The sequence below is a fragment of the Pipistrellus hanaki genome, assembly GCF_964339955.1.
Source record: "Pipistrellus hanaki genome assembly, chromosome: 17".
NCBI classification, from domain to species: Eukaryota; Metazoa; Chordata; class Mammalia; order Chiroptera; family Vespertilionidae; genus Pipistrellus; species Pipistrellus hanaki.
In genome coordinates, this window is record NC_140519.1 from 16,780,023 (window position 1) to 16,805,543 (window position 25,521).

The 25,521-nt window shown below is 44.3% G+C and overlaps 1 protein-coding gene across 6 annotated transcripts in view; it reads right to left on the reverse strand.

Annotated features, from left to right (window-relative positions):
- Positions 1-1,641: 1,641 nt before the first annotated feature.
- SULF1 (sulfatase 1) overlaps positions 1,642-25,521 on the reverse strand; it is a gene marked incomplete at its 3' end in the record, with an annotated part of 169,593 nt that continues 145,713 nt past the window's right edge. For 5 of the 6 annotated variants that reach the window (XM_084864349.1, XM_084864352.1, XM_084864353.1 and 2 more), the window contains 6 exons: positions 20,444-20,616; positions 17,572-17,714; positions 17,356-17,479; positions 15,257-15,290; positions 13,756-13,821; positions 1,642-3,881 (listed from right to left, as the gene is read on the reverse strand). In XM_084864349.1, coding sequence (XP_084720475.1) covers positions 3,851-3,881; positions 13,756-13,821; positions 15,257-15,290; positions 17,356-17,479; positions 17,572-17,714; positions 20,444-20,616 — 571 coding nt within the window. The remainder of the gene's footprint in view (positions 3,882-13,755; positions 13,822-15,256; positions 15,291-17,355; positions 17,480-17,571; positions 17,715-20,443; positions 20,617-25,521) is intronic. The other variant, XM_084864354.1, reaches the window with a different exon arrangement.

A 25,521-nucleotide genomic window follows, 5' to 3' on the forward strand; every position in this document is an offset into this window, starting at 1 on the left:
TTTCTGTCCTGCATGCCAACACCAGATCTGCAGTGTTGGTAGTAGCTGGCAGAGGCGGAAGTGGCACTGACACTCCAAGGGCGTGGATGCTCTGGCTTAATGGCTGCTAATGTGTAGACACTTTGTCTTCCCTAGGCACATTTTGTGCAAAGAAAGCACATACCGTATTTTCCGGCGTATAAGACGACTTTTGAAACGAAAAAAAGCCTGCTCAGATTGGCCAGAGTCAGAGAGGCGGTCTATTAAAGAACTGGTGTTGCCTCGGAAGTGGGGGGTAGTCTTATACAGCGAATATAGGCCTAAACCTATGTTTTAACTGTAAAATTAGGGGGGTCGTCTTATACGCCGGAAAATATGGTATGCTCTGCATTTTCTATTTTAAAATCAAACCTCTCATTTTACAATTGAGGAAGCTGTTTTCAACAGGTTATGTGAATTTTCCAAGCTCACACAGATAGTGAAAATTAGTTTGCCATGAAGGTAGGTATGACTTCATGGTCATTGTTCTATTACTCCTAATGAAATGGGGTCTCCCTAATGGCCTTTCTTCCCTAATCTGGTATGTATGTGAGGGAAAGAGGGGGAGAGAGAATGTGCATGAGCATGTGTGTTGAGAAAGTGGGGAGGGGCTGGCCTTTGCCTCTGCTAATCTCTTCCTCTTCCATGTCTGTATGGAATGGGCAGGTGGGATCAGCTCCTCCAAGATCCAATTGAGGCCAGTTGCCAGCCAATCTCTAAGGGCCCTTTACACATAGTTGGTACACGGTAGTTATCGAATTGAACTAAAATGTAGTTTTCTCCAGGAGAGTAACCTTTGGCCTAGCCACATTTTACAGGAAAGGAACAGGAAGAGGGCACTATGATGTGCCTTTGGATGACACCATTACCTGGGACTCTTGATGAAACGGTGGGGCTGTGGACTGCATTGGGCCTCCTCTAAATGCACATACTGAAGTCCTAATCTCCAATGTGACTGTATCTAAGGTTAAATGAGGCCATCAGGGTGGGCCCTACCCTACATGACAGGTGCGAGAGAGGAGGTGCACGAGCAGAGAAAAGGCCATGCGCGGACACAGGGAGAAGGTGGCCCATCTGCAAGCCAAGGAGAGAGGCCTCTGGAGAAACCAGCCCTGCCGACAGGTCTTGCTTCCAGCCTCCAGAACGGTGAGAAAATACGTTTCTATTGTTTAAGGCAGCCAGTCTGTGGTGCTCTCTCATGGCAGCCCTAACAATACAGAGGGCTTCCTCAGTTAGCCGAGGACTGAACAGGCAGCGCCCACAGTCCTTTGCTTTTCCCCCTTTTACTACCAGAGATTTCTGATTTCTGGACATGAATCGGTGGCGGCTCTTCCTGAAGGGGAAAGGGCCTCAGGAAATCTGGAGCAGCAGGAAGAGCATGGACTCTATCATTCAGAAAACTCGGTTTTGGAGGGTTGTTAGGTCTCCACCAAAGTCCATGGTCCCCAAAGAACCTGACAGCAATGAGAAATCTACGCTGGGATCTCTGATCTGAGAATGTTCTGTAACACACGGACTTTCGGTCAGTTTTACTGCTATGGCTACTATTCAAACATGTAAATTGAGATCAGGACTCAGGGGTGTACCTCAAGAACTTGGTCAAGTTCATTTCTCTGAAACAGGTAAAGTTTAAACACCTTTTATTTCAAGAAATAATGCTTCTAGACTTTCCTGAAGCCAGAATTGTTCTATAAAAGTATTACAGAATATTACACATATTACACAAGATTTAAAAAAGAAAACACGGTATGCTTCTTAATAACTTGAAGCCTTTTTACAAAGCATATCATTCATGACCATAAATATGTTTCCTGTCATTCAGCCGGTGGCACACACATCTGATAAAGAGCTAGTGAATTTTAACATATGTACAGAGTCTACAATAAGGACTTAAAGTTATCGAAGATTCAGCTATACCATTGTAAATTATCTTTAAAAAGAGTTTACCTTAAACACTTAAGTAAAACACATAGGTAAATTATGTTTTCTTTATCTGAAAGGAAAATTACTGTTAAGCTATTACTGGGAAGTTGATTAGTAGATTACTGATAACTTTCAATGAGGTAATCCTTTTGCTGGTATTTAAAAACCTAATACACAACAAGAATGTTTTCAAGAACACATTTTGAACTTTGCCTTTAAAAATCAGAACTTGGTGAAGGTCTTAATCATACAGGTGTTTACATTATGAAACATTCATGAGTGTGTTTTATTGGAAAAATTCCTTATATAAATTCAAAACAAAATATATTTTCTCCACCCTTAAGCTTATTAGGCAGGCCAAGAAAACAAAACAAAAGTGGGGTGGGGAGAGAATCTTCAGTCCTTTTATCCTGTTGAAAATGAAAATAAAAATTTAGCTATCTTAAGTATATGATGAACACTTTGAGGCTAGGCACAGAGAGCAAGTGACCTTTGTTTTGCTTATTTATTTTTGCTGCTAACATCATTAGCCATGCTTTTTTGCTAATCAATTTTAGCAAGTCAAGGGAAACCACATGCAATATTTTCTGGCAAAAGCGTATGTTAAACAATATGGGATCCACACTGTGTGTAATCCTTGGTGGTGGTGGTGGGGGGTGTCTGTTTTAATTTGTCACACTGAGAGCAAGCAGTGAGACTGACAAGCCAGTTAAAACAACAACTAGCCAAACAGACATGGCATTTAGATCTCAAAGTGCAAAATCATTGACCTAAGTAAGAGTGATGGCCTTGAAAAATTCCAGTGGTTAAAAATGAATCTGAACCACATGATGCAGGCAGTGGGAAGTGTGCTGAAAGTTTCACCGAGGACATCCAGTTTCAGAAATGCAGGAAGGCACAATTCTAGCCATCTTGGTTGGATAGCATTTGTAGATGCATGTCTCTACAACTTTCAAAAGTTAATACTGTTTGAGAATCCACTAAACCAACAAACTTCACAAATTACCTTTCCTTCTCACCTTGGCACACAGTGCATGACAGCACCTTGTGAGTCCGCTCGCATGCGCACTGGCGTCTATGGCTGGTAGGTACCCTAGGGTAGCTTGGAAGGTTGGTTGTCTTGATTGCCTTGATTAGTTTACTGATAAAAAGTTAATACTGTGTTTAGGGTAAGGTAACAATTTTGTCTAATCAGTCTCCCTTCTGTGACTTTTCTCCACCTCGTTAGACATGCTCACCATGCCGCTGGCGTTACTAGGCTGCTCCAAGGTAGACACTTGGATCGTCTGAGGAGTGGACTCTGGGTCAGAATGCACAGGAAGATACAGCTGACCTTTGGGAACATCTCCTGGACCACCCTCCTGGGGAAGGCCTTTCTGGTGCCTGCTGATGGGCTCCAGCTCTGGCATGTCACCACCACTGAGGTCAAGTTCAAGACGACTCATCTCTTCATGCTCCATCCATTGGTCAGTTATGATTTTTCCAGTGTTCAAAATTCAAACGACTAACTTCTGGAATGTCGTTATTCCATTCAAGTCTACTCTCCGGACTGAATGTTGGTCGGTTTAAATGCAGGGTTTGAAGGTCAGCTGGCAACGTCAAAGGAGAGGCTTCCTCAACTATAGGGCCTGGGTCTTTATCTGACTCAGCAGAGGCCATCTCCGCCGGCACAGAGGGCTTGGCAGACATGGCCAGGAACCCATCACTTCGAGCAGTTGTAGTCTTACTTGTTCTGTTTGGCTCGTGGTGACTGTTCAGCAGTGCAAATACTCTATCTATGTCCTCCAAGTCATTAGTCCGGTCAGCCAGACTAAGTCTGTAGTTCTGTCTGTCCTCATAGTTGCTTTCCTTTATGCTGAATAAGTCCTCCAGGCCTTGCCCGCCAATGTCTGCAGTGGGACTGGGAAGGTTAACCTTCCCATCCATCCCATAACTGGCCTCTGTGGGGAGAGATGAAGATAGGTCATTAGTGGAGAAAAGATACCTACTTCTATTTTAATTTTTTTTAATTTTTTTTATTTTATTGATTTTTTTACAGAGAGGAGGAGAAAGGGATAGAGAGCTAGAAACATCAATGAGAGAGAAACATCGACCAGCTGCCTCCTGCACACCCCCCACCGGGGATGTGCCCGCAACCAATGTACATGCCCTTGACCGGAATTGAACCTGGGACCTTTCAGTCCGCAGACCGACGCTCTACCACTGAGCCAAACCGGTTTCGGCAAGATACCTACTTTTAGACAAGCAACTGACATTGTTTTTACAGAGCAAATCAATTTGAAGTATAACACTAAAAAGCATTTCACCCTAGTAATTTATTATCAGGGAGTTGCCTTAGGTTGCAAAATTGGGAAGAAGATCAAACAAGTGATAACTGCTCTGACCAGGCAAAGTTAGAGGCCCGTGTTTTACCCCTGGCTCTACTCAAGCCAACTGTGTAACCACGAAATCCTGTAAGTCTCTGGGTTCTGGTTCCCTCATCTGTCAAACAGGGGAAAGCTTGTGTGATAAAACCTTTACTTCTTCTGGGGTTGCTGGGTAAATGGTGGGTTTTAAAAGTATTAGGCAGAGCTTAGGAAGATACTTTTATTTTCTATACCCTGGTACTTTAAAATCCAAATTGAATAAAATCCAAATTGAATGCAACTAAACTCTCCAAATCAAATACTTAAATCTCTTCGTGTGTGTGTTTTTTGTTTTTTTTTTGCCCTGAAAATCCTATCATAAATCAGCCTCTTAGTGGTTTTCACAGTATGCAGAGAATGTGCCCATTTTGTCTCTCAGATCTTTCTGCAACACTAAAATGACCACAGTCGTGAGAAAACGCCATCTTTTCTCCAGTTGTGCCCAAGTACTGTTCTAAAGAGGTGGCCTCGATTAATGCAGCAGCTAGCAATACAGATCGGCAGGAAAAAGAAGCAAAACCCCAAATCTCAGTTTAGTGAGAAGACAGAAAATTATATAACCTTCATATCACCTGTAAGTAAAACAAACGTTAATACCAAATCTCAGCAGAGCTGGATGACACATTTTGGGCACAAACCCTAGAAAACAGTATGGATGTGAGGATGGAGCCAATAATTGATCTGAAACCATTACTGGAAAGAATGCCAACCTGAGGTATGAAATATGGTAGCGTCCTGGTACATCAGAGGTGACCCAAGGAAGGGACTTCAGTGTGCATGCATCAAGGTGGCTGGGTGAGAGGCATTGCTTTTGGGAGAAAAGGATACAGAGGAAGGGAGATACACCCTTTGGAAACCAGATCATGAAAAGGAAACAAAAGAAGGGAAATTTCAGGCCTTAAAATTGGAGGACATGCAATCATTCCCACTCCCATCCCCAGATAATAATAATAATAATAATAATAATAAAAGTATACATGAGTACACGGCCATAAAAAGATCCTTTTACATTAGGAATTGTAAATATTTCAAACCCATGAAATTAGTAAAAGCAGCCTACATTTACACAGAATTATAACAGGAGTAAGGAATCCATCCTTTTACGAAAATGCCCATAAAGTGAAGAAATCTGCAACATCACACTGCCAAGCATATGATGCAATCAAGCATCTGAGCACGTGAAAGCCACCTTCAATCAGAAATCAGTATGAGCCAAGGCTGCTATGTCCAGATGAGCTCTCCCAAAGTATCAGGCTCTAGAAAAAGTTTTTAAAAAATGTAAGCATTCACAGGATACTGTGCATGACAGCTCTTCTCGAATAGTCTTCTAGCAGATGAGTTTCATTCAACCAAAAAAGTCATTGGGGAAACCTCAGCAAGAGGATTGGTGGTGAGCATTTAATATAAGGGGCAGGCAAAAGTAGGTTTAGAGTTGTTCATATGGAAAATACAATAAATAAGAATAAACTGCAGACGGGTGCAGCCTCTGTGGAAAACAGTACGGAGTTTCCTCAAAAAATTAAAAATGGAACTCCCATTTGAACCCAGTGAATCCACTTCTAGGAATATATCCTAAGAGCTCAGAAACACCAATCAGAAAGGATATATGCTCACCTATATTCATAGCAGCACAATTTACAATTTGGGAAGAGCCTAAGTGCCCATCAGCTGGTGAGTGGATTAAACTTGTACATCTATACAACTGAACACTACCCAGCTGTAGGTTGCTGGGTGAGAGGCAAGAAAGAAATATTACCATTTGCAACAGCATGGATGGACCTGGAGAGCATTATGCTAAGCAAAATAAGCCAGTCAGAGAAAGACATATCACACGATCTTACTCATGTGGAATCTAACGAACAACATACACCGATGAACAAAAATAAATCTAGAGGCACAAGCACCAAACCGACTGTCAAACCTCAGAGGGAAGGCAGGGCAAGATGGGAAGAGATCAACCAATTAACTTGTATGCGTATATGCATAACCCACGGACACAGACAATAGGTTGGTGGGGGGCAGGGGTGGGCTAATGGGGGACAAAGGGGACATGTGGCCCTAACTGGTTTGGCTCAATGGATAGAGTTTCGGCCTGTGGAGTAAAGGGTCACAGGTCTGATTCCAGTCAAGGTCATGTACCTTGGTTTCGGGCACATCCCCAGTAGTGAATGTGCAGGAGGCAGCTGATCGATGTTTCTAACTCTCTCTCCCTTCCTCTCTGTAAAAAAATAAGAATATATTTAAAAAAATAAAATAAAACAAGGGAAGGGGCAGACAAGACAGCTGCAACTTCCATTATAAAAGAAAAAGGGGACATATGTAATACTTTTCAACAATAAAGATTTAAAATAAAATCAAAACTCTGCTTTGAGTACTTACAACTGTAAAGCTACTTTTGCCCCACCCTGTGTTTATCAGGTCGGGGGGTAAAGCAAAGGTAGGAGTGAGAAAAAATATTTTATATGACAAAGTGCAACTAGAAATGAGAAAAATAGAAAAGTGGAAACAGACTGAGCTAATTCAGGGTATAGTAACAGTTGGGGGTCAAAAGAACACTGTTAAAAACTGACCAAAGATAGAAAACTTGGATGCTAGTCAGCAAATTTGGGGTCCAGCTTCTTAATTCATTTCAAGTTTTGGGATTATAAAATAAAAGGTTTAGATTAAGCCCAGCTGGTGTGGCTCAGTGGGTTGAGCGAACCATAGAGGTCCCTGGTTCAATTCCTAATCAGGGCACATGCCCAGGTTGCCGGCTCAATCGCCAGTAGGGGGCATGCAGGAGGCAGCTAATAGATGTGTCTCATTCATGTTTCTATCCTTTTCCCTTCCTCTCTGAAATTAATAACAAAAGGTTTATATAGAAAAAAAAAACTGACCAAAGAAAAAAAGATAATAAAAGATTAAATATGAAATAGGGACTAGGGACAATGATTAGGTATAAGTTCAACCAACAGGACCAAAAGACTAACTCTATTAAGTTCCTAAGGGGGTTAAAAGGGCAACCAGCTTTATAAAGAAGCTATCTATAGAAGACAAAATGAAAAAATGCAGAGAAACATAATAGCAGATACTCAATCCAAGACAGGTCAAGTGGACTAAAAAATCAGAAAATACAAATAATCCGATAGAGGTTTTCATGATGAAGGAAATCCCTATTTACAATAGCAACCAAGAAGGTAAAGTGCTTATGAATAAACTTAAGAACCAGGCAAAAAAAAACTTCAGAAACCTCCTGAAAGCCCAGAAGTACAGGATCAAGTAGATACCCTTTGTTCTTGAATGGAGACTCCGTATCATGACGTCATGAACATTATCTTGGAGCTTGGATGGGGAGCTTAGCTGGGCCCTGCTCCTGAGGGGGTGGCCATGGGGTGTGAAGACAGACTTACCCACCAGCTGGCATGGCTTGTCCAGCAGAGCTCCTGCTACATTTCCGTGCCTACCTGTCCCTCCTGGCACACTTATGTGCAGGGTGCAAAGTGCCCATGGCCGCCAGACCCTGGCCCACATCCTAACAGCTCGGACCCCGAGTACCCCCATCACCTTGGGAGGCTGACCTCGCTTCCAGCCCCTAAACCCCAGACCCTGACCCACCTCTTGGTCAAGCACCTCACACAGAAAAGCCCAGCAGTGCCAGCAAAGCGGCTTAAAGTCAATGAAGCCCGGAGATGGGAGCGTGAGGCCCACCAGGGAAGCTTCGCCATGGCAACGTGGGGCAGGGCAGTGATCGGAGGCTTGGGGTGTGTGTGTGTGTGTGTGTGTGTGTGTGTGTGTGTGGCAGACAATGGGTTTGTGCGCGGGCATCTGGCTGTCAATGAGTGATGATGGAGACGGTGGTGGTAATGATGCATGATTTCTCTTTTTGTGCTGCTTATAAAATATGGTAGCATGCTCTGAAATGAGAAGGGCACCATTCCCTTTCATATACTCCTCTTCATTTAAGTGTTGTACATCCCATAGTACACCTTACTAATGCCCATCGCTGATAGGGTTTGGTACATGCCCGACTCTGGTCTCAGCTTCTTACCAGCAAGGCTGGGGTTTGAGCCCAGTCTGGCTCCAGCAGATAGGTACATGGAAGTTGCATCTGTCTTGTCTGCCCCTTCCTTTGTTTTATTTTTTTTACAGAGAGGAAGGGAGAGAGTTAGAAACATCGATCAGCTGCCTCTTGCACATCCCCTACCGGGGATGTGCCCGCAACCAAGGTACATGCCCTTGATTGGATCGGACCTATGACCCTTCAGTCCACAGGTCGAAACTATCCATTGAGCCAATGTGCTCTAACCACAGGGTGATACAGCCTTTAACGCACAGCTGTCATCCACATCCATCTGCCAGGCCTGGGCAGTTGCTATAGGGCAGTGGTCGGCAAACTCATTAGTCAATAGAGCCAAATATCAACAGTACAACGACTGAAATTTCTTTTGAGAGCCAAATTTCTTAAACTATATAGGTAGGTACATTGTTATTAATTTAATTAGGGTATGTGGTATTTTGTGAAAGAGTCACACTCAAGGGGTCTAAGAGCCGCATGTGGCTCGTGAGCCGCGGTTTGCCGACCACTGCTATAGAGGAAGATGAGTCAAAGAAGCAAAAGAGGACAGGAGCATGGTTGTCGAGGGGGGAGCATGCTGTGGCCTGCTGGCCTGCACAGAGGGCCAGGGAGCAGCCCTGTGGCCTTAGGCTGCCAGACCCGACCATCTGCCCCACAACCACACGCCAGGTGTGCCTGCCGGAGCCACGCCACGGCGCCAGGAGCTCATGTTGGGACACCAGAGGGCAGCAGCAGCAGCTCTCACAGGCGACGGGGGGGGGGGGGGGGGGGGGGAACATATTTTGCAACATAGAAATTGCTGTTTTCAACTCAAGTAAAAAAATATTTCCTGAAATATTTTGTTTTCAACTCAAGTAAAAAATTATTTTGGGGCCACTTGCTGAACTGTGTCCTTACTCTGAGCTTGTTCTACCAACAAAATGACCAGTGTAAGTAAAAGCCTTTCAGCTACTCCTGCCTCACACACATAGACCGCAGCAAAAAACACTAAAGATGAATAGGAAACAGACTTGCTTTTAAATAAGTCCAAGGATTTGTTTTTTAAAATCCGTACAACGGAAGGTAGTTTAAAAACTCTTATGAAGTCCATCCTGTACGAGAGAAATTTTCTAAAGTACACTTGAATTTTCAATTTTTAAATTCTTCAGGGCTGCTTGTCATATTTCTCAAAGGCTTTTGTAATGATATTTCATGCTTAACAATGCATCCTAATTAGTTTTCTTTTTTCTTTTTTAAAAATATATTTTATTGCTTTTTTACAGAGAGGAAGGGAGAGAGACTCTAGAGAGCTAGAAACGCCGATGAGAGAGAAACATCGACCAGCTGCCTCTTGCTCACCCCCTACCGGGGATGTGCCCACAACCAACGTACATGCCCTTGACGGGAATCAAACCTGGGACCTTTCGGTCTGCAGACCGACGCTCTATCCACTGAGCCAAACCGGTTTCGGCCTAATTAGTTTTCTTAAAGAACCAAGGCTTATGGAACAAATATCTATCCTCCTCAAACTATTCCAAAAATCCAAGAGGAAGGAACACTTCCAACCTCTTTTTGAGGCCAGCATTATCCTAATTCCAAAACCAGATAAAGACACTACAAAGAAAGAGAACCACAGGCAAATATCCCTGATGAACATAGATGCTAAAATCCTCAACGAAAATATTAGCAAATCGGACCCAGCAATATATTAAAGCCATCATACACTATGACCAAGTGGGATTTGAGGGGTTCAAGGCTGATACAATATTCACAAGTCAATAAATGTGACACATCTCAACAAATTGAAAGACAAAAATCACATGATCCTAGAGCTGAGGGAAGGTAATCCTGGTGTCTGAGACTTCTGGTTTTTCTCCTTTAAACCTCCACATCTCGGCCCACAGTCCTTCATGTGTGAAGCCTGAGGGCCGAGGCGACCTTAAAATCCCCACACCCGCCTCCCATCAGCATTAAACAGATGAAAAGGAGAATTGCACAAGCCCAGTTTGTAAGGCTTGTTCATTTTATAAACTATAAAACGATTATGTGGGTCAGCATACAGCTTTCATTTGCAACCCTTAGTCAGCCAGAGGGGAGAGTTGTCTCAGTCAGTCCTGGGTCTCTTCCCATATCCTGGGCTGGGTCTAGCGAGGTGAACTGGGACAAGAATGACCAAATCTATCACCACATGATGCTTTTTCAAGGAATATTACAAATGTTGGTTTTTTATTTCTTTGAAATGGATTTACTTTTTCCTTTCTACTGCTGTTACATTTATTTCACTTTTTTAAAGAAGTATATATTGAAATAAATTTTTTGTGGAATTAAAAAAAAATCACATGATCATATCAATAGACACACAAAAAAAGCATTAGACAAAATCTAACACCTTTTTTTGATAAAAACACTCAGCAAGGTGGGCGTAAAAAAATTAGACCTTAACAGGATAAAGACCACATACGACAAACCTGTAGCCAGCATCATACTCAATGGGAAAAAACTAAAATCATTTCCCCTAAGAACAGCAACAAGACAGGGAAGTCCGCTTTCACTAATCTTATTCAACATGGTACTGGGAGTCCTAGCCACATCAGACAAGAAGAAAACATAAAAGGCACCCAAATTGGAAAGGAGGAAGCAAACTCATTTGCAGATGACATGATATTGTACATAGAAAACCCTATAGACTCCACCAAATAAAACACACAAAGAAACTATTAGATTTGATAAATGAAATTGGAAATGTAACAAGATACAAAATTAAAACCCAGAAATCAATGGCATTTTTATACAACAATAATGAATTCTCAGAGAAACTAGACAATCTCATTTAACAGTACAACAACAACAAAATTAAGATACTTAGGAATAAACTTAATGAAGGAGGTAAAAGATTTGTACTCAGAAAACTATAGGACTATGAAAAAAGAGAGGAAGATATAAATAAGTGGAAGAATAAACTGTATTCGTGGATTGAAGAGTTAACAATTAAGATGCCCATACTATCCAAAGCAATGTATAGATTCAATGCAATCCCTATTAAATCACCAGGAGTATATTTCACAGATTTAGAACAAATACTCCAAAAATTATATGGAACCAAAAAAGACCCTGAATAGCCAAAGCAATCTTGAGAAAGAACAACAAAATTGGAGGGATCACAATACCAGGTATTAAGGTATACTATAATCAAAACCACCTGGTACTGGCACAAGACCAGGCATATAGACCAATGGAACAGAACAGAGAACCCAGAAATTGACCCAAGCCATTATGCTCAATTAATAGTTGACAAAGGAGGCAAGAGCATACAATGTAGTCAAGACAGTCTCTTCAATAAATTGTGGTGGGAAAATTGGACAAATACATGCAAAAAATGAAACTAGACCACCACCTTACACACACACACAAGAATAAATTAAATATAAGTTGTGAAACCATAAAAATCCTAGAAGAAACCATAGGCAGCAAAATCTATCTCTCATAGCAATATGTTTGCAGATACTTCTAGAGCAAAAAATACTAAGGAGAAAATAAACAAATGGGACTACATAAAAATGAAAGCCTTCTGCACAGCAAAAGAAACCATTTTTAAAAAATGAAAAGTAAGCCCACTGTGAGGAAGAACATATTTGGCAATGATACATCTGATAAAGGGTTACATTCAAAATATATAAGGAACTCATACAACTAAACAAAAGGAAGATAATCCAATAAAATAATTAAAAAAAGAGCAAATGACCTAAATGGAAATTTCTCCAAAGGGTACTTCTCACCAAGAGACATAAAAACATGCTCAAAGTCACTGGACATCGGAGAGATGCAATTTCAAATGACAATGAGGAATCACCTCACACTTGTCAGAATGGCTACCATCAACGAATCAACAAATGACAAGTGCTGGCGAGGATGCGCAGGAAAGGGAACCCCAGTACACTGCTGGTGGGAATGCAGACTGGTGCAGCCATTATAGAAACCAGTATGGAGTTTCCTCAAAAAATTAAATATGGAACTGCCATTTGACTCAGTGATCCCACTTCTAGGAACATATCCTAAGAAATCAGAAACACCAATCAGAAAGAATGTTTGCACCCCTATGTTCATAGCAGCACTATTTACAATAGCTAAGATCTGGAAACAGCCCAAGTGCCCATCAGTAGATGAGTGGATAAAAAAGCTGTGGTACATCTACCATGGAATATTATGCAGCAGCGATAAAGAAAGATCTCTTACCTTTTGAGACAGCATGGAAGGACCTGGAGAGTATCATGCTAAGCAAAATAAGCCAGTCAGAGAAAGACAAGGATCACATGATCTCACTCATAGGTGAAATCAAATGAACAAAACAAACTGATGGACAAAATAGATCCAGAGACACAGAAGCATGGAACAGACTGTGGAATCTTAGAGGGGAGGTGGGGGTGAGTGGGTGGTGTGAAAGATGAACCAAAGACCTTGTATGCATAAGTATAGACACAGACAATAGGGTGGTGAAGACCTGGGGTTGGGGTGGGCTGGGCTAAAAGGGATCAGTGAGGCGGGCGGAGGAGACATATGTAGTACAACAATAAAGATTTTTTTTTTTTTTTTTTTAAAGAGCCAAGGCTTCTGAGCCCCTGAGCAGTGCCTTGGCTGGAGAGCGGCGTGCTGGTATACCCATCTGGAGACTCCACACACTCACACGGTGGCTGCTTCTGCATTTGCGCCCCTTCAATCCCCACAGGATACAGTGAGCGGGGGAAGCCACCTCCAACTCAGCATTTGGGTGTCCAGCGAGTGCCCAGGTGTGACAGGCGAATGCCCTCAGTAGCCCTGTCCCATGATTTCCTGCCTGCAGCAAGGCAGCCATGGAAAGCTGGCTTGCCTCACCAGTGACGGAATGGGGGCTTATCTTATGAAAACGCAGGCACTCTGCGTTAGACAGTATCCTTAGATCTGGCCTTTGGTAAGGGATTGAGGAGAGAAACAAGCAACAGGTCTTCACCCTGCACACACGCTTTCAGTGGCACAAAACCAGAGAGGGGGATCCGTTGACTAAGGCTTTCAAAGCCGTGCCCACCAACCTCCGAAATGATGGAGTTGGCCTCGTTTAGGGATGAGGGAAGGGAGAGCCCCAGCTGGAGAGCAGGTCAGCACTTTCATCTCCAGGGAAGATGCGATGGAGAAGAACGCTGACCCAGCTCTGACCAGCCTGTGTCCTAATAACCTGTCCTATCCTTTGCCTCTCCCACACCGAAAACCCCTTGGCTGTGAAATCTGGGTGCACAGCAAAAATAACCATAAAGACAATATCCAGTATTGGGGCCATTGAACAGGTCCCACTTCGGGGGGGTCATTACGAGCCCCCGGAAGCAGTGCAGGCGTAGGGGGTATTACCTCGTCAGCCCGTATCCCGGGTGAGACCAGCTTAAGAGGGGGTTCTTCTGCTCGGTCCTACGTGGGCTACGGGTGATGCGGGGCGGGGCGGGAGCAGATGGAGGACAGAAGAGACGACAGAGAGGAGGGGAGAAAAAGAAGAGATACAGAAACGTTATCCAGCAGCCTCAGAAGCCCAGCTTTCCCTGTTTCCTCTGCTCACATCTTCCCACCACTGTTCCTCCCGGTTCTCTTCTGGTCCCACCTGAGCAGCCCTTTAAGAGGAGGGGCGGGATGTGGACAGGGAGCCCTGAAACACCGACGTTCTTTAGTTTCTGAGACGGTGTCAGTACGGATGGCAGCAATGAAGTCCACGTGCCTCTGACAGAAGTTTCCCTCCCCAGAGGATTCACTAATGAGGGTGCTGACACATGGGTGCCTCACTTGCCCCAAAACAGACCATCCTGCCCCACCCGGCATTTTCTGACAAACCCGCCTGAGGTCTGTGCTTGGAGTGGAAAACGGGCACGGGCTGACATGCCAGGTGACCAAGGAGCATGGCCACCAGGCAGCTGGGCCCCTCGTCTGGAGCATGAGGAGGCAGGAGGGCTGGTGGGGCTGGAGGGGGACAGGATCACTGGGCCGAGGCCTGTTAGGGAGTTGGCGTGTTGAGCAGCATTGCCTGCGAGCTACGTGGACACCTCCCTGCATGCCTTACTCCTGGCTCCCTGTCCCCAACCCCAGCAACTGCTCTTCAACCACCAGTGCCCTCAGAGCCTTGTGAGTCACATCCCTGCTGCTTTTCACCAGCAACCTCATCAGGAACTGCTAACAAGGAACCCCTCCCGCTGCAGCTGTAGAATGCTCTTCAAATCCATCATTCTTGCCAAAACCGGTTTGGCTCAGTGGATAGAGCGTCGGCCTGAAGAGTCCCAGGTTCGGTTCCGGTCAAGGGCATGTAACTTGGTTGTGTAACTTGGTTGCAAGCACATCCCTAGAGGGGGGTGTGCGGGAGGCAGGTGATCGGTGTTTCTCTCTCAACGATGTTTCTGGCTCTCTCCCCCTCTCCCTTCCTCTCTGTAAAAAAATCAATTAAAAAATATATATATATAAAATCCATCACTCTTTTTGTGCTCTTGACATTGTACTTCATAAAGGTCTCTAACCAGTTTCCATGAAGCCTCTCCAGGGAATCCAGGTGTCAGCACCACGGGGAACCTCATGCTCCCTCCCTCTCCCCAGGCCCCCGCTTCATGCCCTCCCACGCCGACAAGCATCACTCAACAAGCACAGGAGCACCGGAGTGTGCTCTGGGACATCGCGTGGTGACAGAGAGCTGATGTCAAAATGAAAGGACAGATCTGGAACCTATGGCCCGAGGCGGTGGCCAGCACCGTTAGGAAAAGCATGCACCCCAGAGAGGTGCTGTGCGATGAGGCGAGAAATGGAAATTAGTCGGAATGGCTGGGCCATGCAGTTATTGGGGAAGAAGCTGCCGGGGAGAATAAAAAAGGGCGGATACCTGTGCAGGTCATAGCTTCCTCCATCTTTATTCCCTGATGGGGGGAGATATAAGAGGAATGTAGGTTAGTGTGAGGCCTCATAACACCGTTCCCTACACAGATTTCCCAGCACACCTACGTCCTGGAGAGAAACAGAACGTGTTAAACGCAGACGGTGCCGAGGTCCAACAGAGCTTCTCTACTGGGTTCCAAACGAGGATCAGAAGCTATAACAGAGGTTTAAGGTAAATCACATGGGGGCTCTCACATGGAACACGGGTGGGGTGGAGAGAGGAGGAGAGGCTTCTAAAAACAGTAAGAAAGTGCTTCCAGAAGTCTGTGCGGGTCTCGGTGAACGTTACAGTGGGGTTATTTTTAGACAAAACACTTGGCGAACAGGGCCAATAATTCCCCTCCACCCCCCCACTCCCCCACCCCCCGAGGGACCGTCTAGAAGGCGGAGAGGACGATGTGAGGTTGAGGGCATAACTGGGCCCGCCGGGCCGTCACTCCGCCACGGCCCGCGTGGTCAGGTTTCACTAAGGGAGCTGTCCGTCATCACCAATCAGCGAGCGGCGCTCTTTGGGGGAGACATTTCTGGGTGTTGTGTTTCCAGTGCCTCTAAGAATCGCTTTAGTTCCCAGGCCTTTGTGGGCTTTTTTTTTTTTTTGTAAGATTTGAAGAAAAGGTTCTCAGATAAGCAGGGGATCTGGGAAGATTGGAGCGGACTGGGGTCAGGGACCAAAGACCTGGTTTACGGGTCGGGACTGGACTCTCGGGGCTGCCAGTCCTTTCCCGGAGGCGCTGGTGGAGGGGTGTGTGGATGGACAGTGGGCACAGGGCCCCTCTTGTGGGGTCTGTAATTTCTTATGGGGCCCTCCGGGCTCGAGAGCCTTCAGGACCAACGATGGTGGGGATGGCAGGTGGGGATGTTGGCCCTTTTAGGATCCCCCCTACCCTCTGCCTTTCAAGGCAATGACTCGGAGCTGCTCGGGCCCCACGGAGACACGGGCTGTGAAGAACACAGCAAACTCAGCCTCACAACAGAGGTTCCTGCACATGGCTCCCTGCAGCCCATGTCCAGCTCTTCACCCACCCTTTTGGGGCTGGTAATGCTGTGCCGTCACCATGGCCAGCTTCCGGTCCCCTCCTCCGTCCTTCTGTGGACAGCTGGTATTTACATTTCTAGGAGGATCCTGAGAAAATAAGTATTCTTCTTCATGGCGGGACGGACAGTGCAACCCCACGGGCCAGAGGAGAAATAAATTTAGCTCTGCAGACAGGGGAGGGAACATCTGCTCGATCCCACACAGGCCCCTCTTATCCTTTTAGATCCCTAGACCACATGTGTCAAACACAAGGCCCGCGGGCCAAATCCAGCCCGCCAGGCCTTGCAATGTGGCCCGCACCGCGCTGTCATCACTGCACTCCGCTGTCAGTTTATGACTGTTCAGTAAACCATTCGGCCCGCGATTTAGGCTGGATTTTAGATTTTGGCCCCTTCTCTGATTGAGTTCGACACCCCTACCCTAGACAATGAATGGCTCCAACTGCTCTCACTTCAGGTGGAAAATCCCAGTGAGAGAAATCAACGCACCACAACATGGGCGTGGGTCCAACTGGGGGGAGCTTCAAATTGTGATAAGCACAAACAGGGTACGATGTGCTTCCGTCCAATCTCTCTCTCTCTCTCTCTCTCTCTCTCTCTCTCTCTCTCTCTCTCAAAAAAAAAAAAAAAAAAAAAAAAAAAAAAAAAAAAAAAAAGGATCTCCTGGTTTACCTAGCGTATGTCTTATGACTGTGGACAGCAAAAACAAATCACTCCCCCCTGCTTTCATCCCCTCCTCCAGAGGATGCTTCTCTCCGGAACCGAGGTTTACCAGCAGAAGTCCCGTGGGAGGGACTGGGACACAAGGCTCACCCAACCTCCTGGTGCATTCGTTCGGTTTCTCACCCAGGCACCCAGCGCTACGTTTAGAGAAGAAACTGTGTTTGGAAACTGTCTTGAGTCGATTCCCCTGCAAGTGTATGTGTCTGTGCATCTACACCAAGGCAGGAGACTTGGAAACACAAAGGACTTTTCCAGTGACAGAAAAACAAACAAATGGTGCTTCCTTACCCGCGTCCAGGCCCTTCGGTCTCGGGTTGCACTGCTTGTAGCCCTGGCAGCTCCGGAGCTCCATGAGCTGGACGTGCAGCTGGTTCAAAACGCCTCGCTCCACCGTATGCACCGCGTTGGTGAGCTGCGGGCGGAGAGGCCGGCGGCCCGGTTAGGCTCCCGTTCTGCTTGTTCCGTTTGCATTCCCCTCCGCGGGAGGAAAACACACGGGCTTACCTGATAAGGATCTGTGTTCATGTCAAAATACTCCAGGAAGCCGGTGGCGAACTCGCAGAAGAGAAAATTATGCGTCTCGTTAACGGTGCGCAAACACCAGTAGGTGTTGTTGTTAGAACTCGTGCAAGCACAGAAGGAGCCCACTGTGGGGGGAAAAGAAAGCGGAATGAAGGAATGAAAAACACACAAAACAACAACAACGGAGGCAGGCTAGACATCCAATGCTGCCTCGTCATGATGCTTTAAGATTCACATTTTCTTTCTTAAAAGTCCTCGCAATAATAACTATAACCCTCTTCCCCTTTTTTGTACGGATTTGCTGTGAGATGTGAGTTGATTTGACCTTGGACCAGGTGCCTTGCTTCTTTGTTTACTTGTTTGTTTATTAAGCTAATATGTGTGGAGCATCTCCTTTGTGCTGGGGTCCAGCCTCTCACAGGCACGGCCTGGTCTCTTATCCTGAGAAACGTACAGTCTAGTCGGGGACACATATGTTAAGCCAAAAGCAGAAAATCTTAGAAAAAAAACACACACCACACCAACCAATGGGCTGAGTTCCATGGAGAAAACCAATGGGCTGACAGCATAGAAAAGGGGCTTATGTCTCCGAGGCACAGAGGCGGTCTCCGTGAGAAGTGAGGTTACAGGGGAACTGGGAGGGTGAGTCGATCTGCGATAGGCACAGGGCTTCGGGTCAGTGCTGGGTCTACGCCTTTAGGGACCAGTGTGTGCAAGGGCCCTGAGGTGGGAGGGGCTGCAGGTGCTTGAGGAGAAAAGCCAAGGGGCTGATGTAAGTGAGCGTGGAAGGAGATGGGTCCGAGCAAAGCAGAAATGTGGACACAGGGCTTTGTGATAGGGTAAGGGTTTTGCTCTTTATCCTAAGAAAAACCGAATATCACTAAGCGATGACTCTAAATCCTCTGGGCAGAGCAGATTGACAATAGCCAGAGAAGAGTCTGGGAGACACACGGGTTTTGCAGAGGCTGAGGTCAGACATGGTGGGATGGTCACAGCTCAGGTGGGAGCGGATGGAGAGGTCTGAGTCACCTCCTGTGGGAGTTACAAGCAAACTGCAGCTTCACGTTTCTCAATGCTTCCTCTCTGAAGGGGCTTGCCAGCCCTGACAACAAATGTGTCACTTCCTCCGGATCCCGCTCCTGCTGGTCCCTCTGCCTGGGGTATTGCCCCCTCCCACCCAGAATCCCCTTTCACACCGGCTGCTTCTTTGAATCTTTTAGGTCTCAGCTTAAACGTCACCTCTTCAGAAAGGCCCCTCAGGCCCACCCTCTCGAAACCCCACCCTCTCGAAACAGTCCCTTTTAATAACTTTGCTAACCCTCTCCTTATAGCATCACCACACTAGTTAATTACTTCACTTTCTTTTTATGGCACCTCCCCCCACTCCCCGCCCCCACTAAAATGTAAGTGTCATGAGGGCAGAGGATGAGGTATGTCTTGTTCATTGTTGTGTCCACAGGGCTCAGCCCAGGGCCTGGCGGAGAAGAGACCCCAGCCATCTGATTGACCCTCAGAGATCCCCGCACCTCGCTTTAGGAAAGCACATTAAAAGTTAAATGCTGCCGGGACCGGTTTGGCTCAATGGATAGAGCATCGGCCTGCGGACTGAAAGGTCCCAGGTTCGATTCCGGTCAAGGGCATGTACCTTGGTTGTGGGCACATCCCCAGTGTGGGGTGTGCAGGAGGCAGCTGGTCGATGTTTCTCTCTCATCGACGTTTCTAACTCTGTCCCTCTCAATTCCTCTCTGTGTAAAATCAATAAAATATATTAAAAAAAAAAAAAGTTAAATGCTACACCTTGAAGTGTTTGCTCAGCCTTCATGTGACTGCAGACTTCAATGCAAACATGGACACTAAGATAAGAAGCATCAAGGCATAAAAATAAAGCTGCACAGATAAACCCTAGACCTGCTCTCCTCTCCTCTCCCTCCCCTCCTTCCCGAGAATAGCCTGGGGCTCCTGCACACCTCCAAATCCCAGTTTGAGAAACACTGACCCAGGGGTGTTTCAACTGCTCCTCGGGGTGACAGGCCTTCAGCCAGATAACATGCCACAGAAGTTAGGGCCTTATTTCTCTGTGACCCAAGCCCACCATAGCAATATAAGCATTAACTGGAAATACACAAGTGTGGCCCTGGCTGGTTTGGCTCAGTGGATGGAGCATTGGCCCATGGATGGAAGGGTCATGGATTCCCAGTCAAGGGCACATATCTCAGCTGCAGTCCATCCCTGCCCCAGTCTGGGCAAGTGCGAGAGGCAATCAGTTGATATGTCTTTCACATTGATCTCTCTCTCTCTCCTCCAAGATCAATGGAAAAAATATTCTTGGGTGAGGTTTAAAATAAACAAGTGCGCAAGTGTATTCCATATCCTCAGTGATCCTGTAAAACCAGCTATTTTGTGGTGTCCCTAATATTCTGCAAGCACAGTGCCAGGTACTGAGGGGGGCTGACTCAGTAGGATATGGACCCTGCCTTTGAGGAGCTTTACTTCCTGTGTCATACATAGAGTATGAACTTGAACTAGAGCAGAAGCAACGTATGTTTGGGATAAATTTGGCTTCGTTATTTAGCAGTCTTTCTGGGAGGCTGGGTACTGTGGGAAACATCAGGAGAAAAACCCAGAGAGAGCTCAGCATTTTCAAACAAAATATGAAAACAAATTTCTAAAAAAATAAAAAGCAATTTTTGGCAAAATGATTCTAGTTGCCAGGATGGGAAATAATAGGAGGTTCCTCTCTCGGATGATTCCAGAGTCCGGCTGCATCTGCTGAAAGCCTCGTGTACGTGCCTGCAGTAGAGTCTCTGTGTCTCTGTGGTGGCCGTAGAGGCAGTGAGAAAGAGCGGGGACTCACGGTTCCAGAAGGGGGCCGTCTGCCAGTGGTTGTTGTCGTGAGTGAAGCAGGTCAGGCCGGGAAGGCTGCACTCCTCCCCCTTCCTCTGGCGCTTCTTCTCCTTCCTCTCTTTCCTCCTCCTCCGGGTCTCCTTGAAAAGCTGCAGCTTGCTGTCCACTTCCTGAGCGGCCTCCCTATTCCCATAGAAGGCATATTGTCTTTTATTTTTTTAACATTCCATTAAAAGACTACTAGATTTAATAAATGAATTCAGCAATGTAGCAGAATTATAAAATTAACACCCAGTGATCAATGAGATCAAAGAAGAAATTAAAAACTTCCTGGAGACTGCTGAAACCGGTTTGGCTCAGTGGATAGAGCATCGGTCTGTGGACTGAAAGGTCCCAGGTTCGATTCCGGTCAAGGGCATGTACCTTGGTTGCGGGCACATCCCCGGCAGGGGTTGCAGGAGGCAGCTGGTGGATGTTTCTCTCTCATTAACATTTCTAGCTCTCTATCCCTCTTCCTTCATCTCTGTGGAAAATCAATAAAATATTAAAAAAAAAACAAAAAACAAAAACATCCTGGAAGACTAATGACAATAAAAATACAACAATGCAAATGCTATGGGACACAATGAAAGCAGTACTGAGAGGGAAGTTTATAGCTCTTCAGGCCTACCTCAAAAAACAAGAAAAAAATGGTAATAAATCATCTAACTCAATAACTCAAAGAATTAGAAAGAGAGCAACAAGAAAAGTCCACAGTGAGCAGAAGGAAGGACATAATAAAGATCAGAGCAGAAATAAATTACATAGAGGCAAAAAACAAAAAACCAAAACAAAACAATACAAAAGATCAACAAAACCAAGAGCTGGTTCTTCGAAAGGATAAATAAGATTTATGAACCTCTATCCAGGCTCACCAAGAAGCAAAGAGAGAGGACCCAAATAAACAAAATGAAAGAGGTGAAATAACAACAGACTCCACAAAAATACAAAGGATTATTAAAAAATACTATGAACAACTCTATTCTAACAAACTACAAAGCTGGAGGAAATGGACATATTCCTAGAAAAATACAACCTTTCAAAACCCACTCAGGAAGATTCTAAAAATCTCAATAGGCTGTTAACTATGGAAGAAATTGATGCAGTCATCAAAAAGCTTCCAGCAAACAAAAGCAAGGGGCCAGATGACTTCACAGGGGAGTTTTACCAAACATTCAAGGAAGAACTAAAACCTATCCTCCTCAGACTATTCCAGAAAATTCAAGAGGAAGGAACACTTCCAAGCTCCTTCTATGAAACCAGCATCACCCTAATACTAAAACAAGATAAAGATAACAATGAAAGAGAATTACAGGCCAATATCCCTCATGAACACAAATGCCAAAATCCTCAACAAAATTCTAGCAAATTGAATTCAGCAGTACATCAGAAAGATCATACACCATGACCAAGTAGGATTTATCCTGGGGATGCAAGGATGGTACAATATTCGCAAATCAATAAATGTGATACATCACATAAACAAATTGAGAGATAAAAACCACATAGTCATGCAGAAAAGCATTTGGCAAAATCCAACACCCTTTCTCGATAAAAACTCTCAGCAAGGTAGGAATAGAAGGATCATACCTGAACATAATAAAAGCCATATATGACAAACCCACAGCCAACATCATACTCAATGAGCAAAAACTAAAACCATTTCCCCTAAGAACAAGAACAAGACAGGGATTACCACTCTCACCACTCCTGTTCAAAATAGGGCTGGAAGTACTAGCCATTGCGATCAGGCAAGAAAAAGAAATAAAAGGCATCCAAATTGGAAAAGAAGAAGTAAAACTGTCCTTATTTGCAGATGACATGATACTGTACATAAAAAATCCCTAAAGACTCCATAAAAAATTACTAGACTTAATAAATGAATTCAGCAATGTAGCAGGATACAAAATTAACACCAAGAAATCTATGGCCTTTCTATTCACCAATAATGAACTTACAGAATGAGAGACTAAAAAAGCAATCCCATTTACCATCGCACCAAAAAATTTAAGATACCTAGGAATAAACTTAACTAATGAAGTAAAAAACCTATACGTGGAAAACTACATGACACTGAAAAAAAGAGACAGAGGAAGACATAAACAGATGGAAGAACATACCATGTTCATGGACTGGTAGAATCATCATCATCAAAATATCCATACTATCCAAAGCAATTTATAAATTCAATACACTTCCCATTAAAATACCAATGACATATTTCACAGACCTAGAATGAACTTTCCAAAAATTTATCTGGAATAAAAAAAGACCCCGAATAGCTGCAGCAATCCTGAAAAAGAAGAACAAAGTAGGTGGGATCTCAAAACCAGATATCAAGCTGTATTACAAAGCCACTGTTCTTAAAACAATCTGGTACTGGCACAAGAACAGACATATAGATCAATGGAATAGAATAGAGAATCCAGAAATTGACCCAAATCACTATGCTCAATTAATATTTGACAAAGGAGGCACAAACATGCAATGGAACAAAGACAGTCTCTTCAACAAATGGTGATGGGAAAATTGGACAGTTACATGCAAAAAAAAAAAAAAAAAAAAAAAATGAAGCTAGATCACCAAATTACACCATAACACAAACTCAAAATGGATAAAGCACTTAAATATAAGATGGGAAACCATGAAAATACTAGAGGAATCCATAGGCAGCAAAATCTCAGACATATGCCGAAAGAACTTCTTCACTGATACTACTCCTAGGGCAATGGAAGCTAAAGAGAAAATAAACAAATGGGACTACATCAAAATAAAAAAGCTTTTGCACAGCAAAGAAAACCATCAATAAAACAACAAGAGAGCCCACTGCATGGGAGAAGATATTTGCAAATGATATCAACAATAAGGTTTAATCTCCAACATATACAGAGAACTCATACAACTTAACAAAAAGAAGATAAACAATCCAATCAAAAAATGGGTAACTGATTTAAATAGACACTTTTTGAAAGAAAACAGAAGAAGGCCAAGAGACATATGTAAATCTGCTCAAAATCACTATCATCAAAGAGATACAAATCAAAACAATAATGTGGTACCATCTCACACCTGTCAGAATGGCTATCATCAACAAATCAACAAATGACAAGTGTTGGCGAGGATGCGGAGAAAAAGGAACTCTTTTGCACTGCTGGTGGGAATGCAGACTGGTGCAGCCACTGTGGAGAACAGTAGGGAGTTTCCTAAAAAGACTGAAAATGGAACTCCCATTTGACCCAGTGATCTCACTTATAGGAATATATCCCAATAAACTAGAAACATGAATCAGAAAGGATATATGCACCCCTATGTTCATAGCAGCACAATGCACCATAGCTAAGATTTGGAAACAGCCTAAGTGCCCATCAGCAGATGACTGGATTAAAAAACTGGTACATCTACACAATAGAATACTATGCTGTGGTAAAAAAGGAGTTCCTACCATTTGCAACAACATGGATGGAGATGGAAAGCATTATGCTAAGCGAAATAAGCCAGGCAGAGAAAGATAAATATCATATGATCTCACTCATTTGTGGAATATAATAGATTGATGAGCAAGAACTGATCCAGAGACTGAGAAACAGCGATCCAAACATCATACCTCAGGGAAGGTAGGGGAGGGTGGGGGTAAGGCAGAGAGATAAACTAAGGGACTTGTATGCATGCATATGAGCCAAATCAATGGACACAGACAACAAGGGAGTGGGGCATACATGCGGAGGGGGGTTATGAGGGGATAAGAACACATATGTAAAAAATAATCATTAAAAAAATAAGATAAAAATAAAAAATTAAATCTAATCCATACTAGTGGTCACCATAATCTTAAGAGAAATGGTTTCATGTGACAAAAATTTTTCAATGAAATTCTGTAGCCTGATAATTATTTTGGAAGGAAACAAAGACGTTTCTTTCAAAAGTTGTTAAGGATTGTAATTGAAAGTCAATATATTTGGCCTCTTGAACTAAAGTAAGTAATTTGTGTTTTTGCTTCCCTGACAAAGTTTATATAAAGTTACAAAAAGAAATTGACAGCCAGTTTGAAATTGAATTGCCATGACCTAGAGCAAAGAATATCCTTACATGATATTATTCTACAATGTCATTATAATTTTAGATACAATATTTTACAACAGCAAATTGTTCAACCATCCCAAATAAACTTACAAACTAATTCTTTGAATGTTTGGTAGCAATTTAAAAAAGGATATGAAAGGATTTAATCTCTTTCAGAAGGAATGAAGGCACTGGGAAGGCAATGGAGCATTCTATCGATATATTGGCCCTTCTTGCTTTTTGTGCCAAGAGGGACCCTCTTCTCACAATCCAATTGTCCACAGCTGTTGCCTGAGCTTTCTGTTCATGTTGAGCTTGAAGCCTCATGGTGGCTGGTACCATGGATCTGTCTCTCACCCAGTCATGTGAGCTGGGTCCTCCCTGGAGAAGAAACCTGAGTTCCCTAAGTTATGTGATCAGTGCTGGGGCCCCACCAGCAGGCGAGGTGATCCCAAGGCAGGTGCTAGGTGTGGAGGCCATGGGGGCATAGGCTACCAAGGAGACAGAACTGAACCTCACATCACCCTGCTTGGCTCTGGAGGATGACTGGTTAGCCAGAGACTGGTAAGATTCCTCAGGGAAGGAACAACCTAAGACAGGCACAGTCCCAGAGGGGGCCATCAGGAGAGAACTTGGGGGTCAACAGAGGCAGGACACAAACCCTCACCCCCCCCTACCTTGCAGGGGCCTGAACCCTCCTTCAGAGGGAGGTATCCTGCCCTCATGGCTGCTTTGCTTCCCACACCCAGCTCAGATTGGGCCACAGGAGACAAGACTTGGCCCAGCTCAGATTGGGACCCAGGGAACAGAGACTTGGCTGACAGCAGCTGCCCTATATCTAAATCCAGCCTAACACCAGGGATGCTCAGGGCCTATTCAAAAATGCAAATAATCCTTTCCACTAATATTTACAGGGTAAACTAAGATTGTTGGTAGAATATTAAATTTGACAGTAAAATAGTAATCAAATTTTCAGATTAATTTAAATAG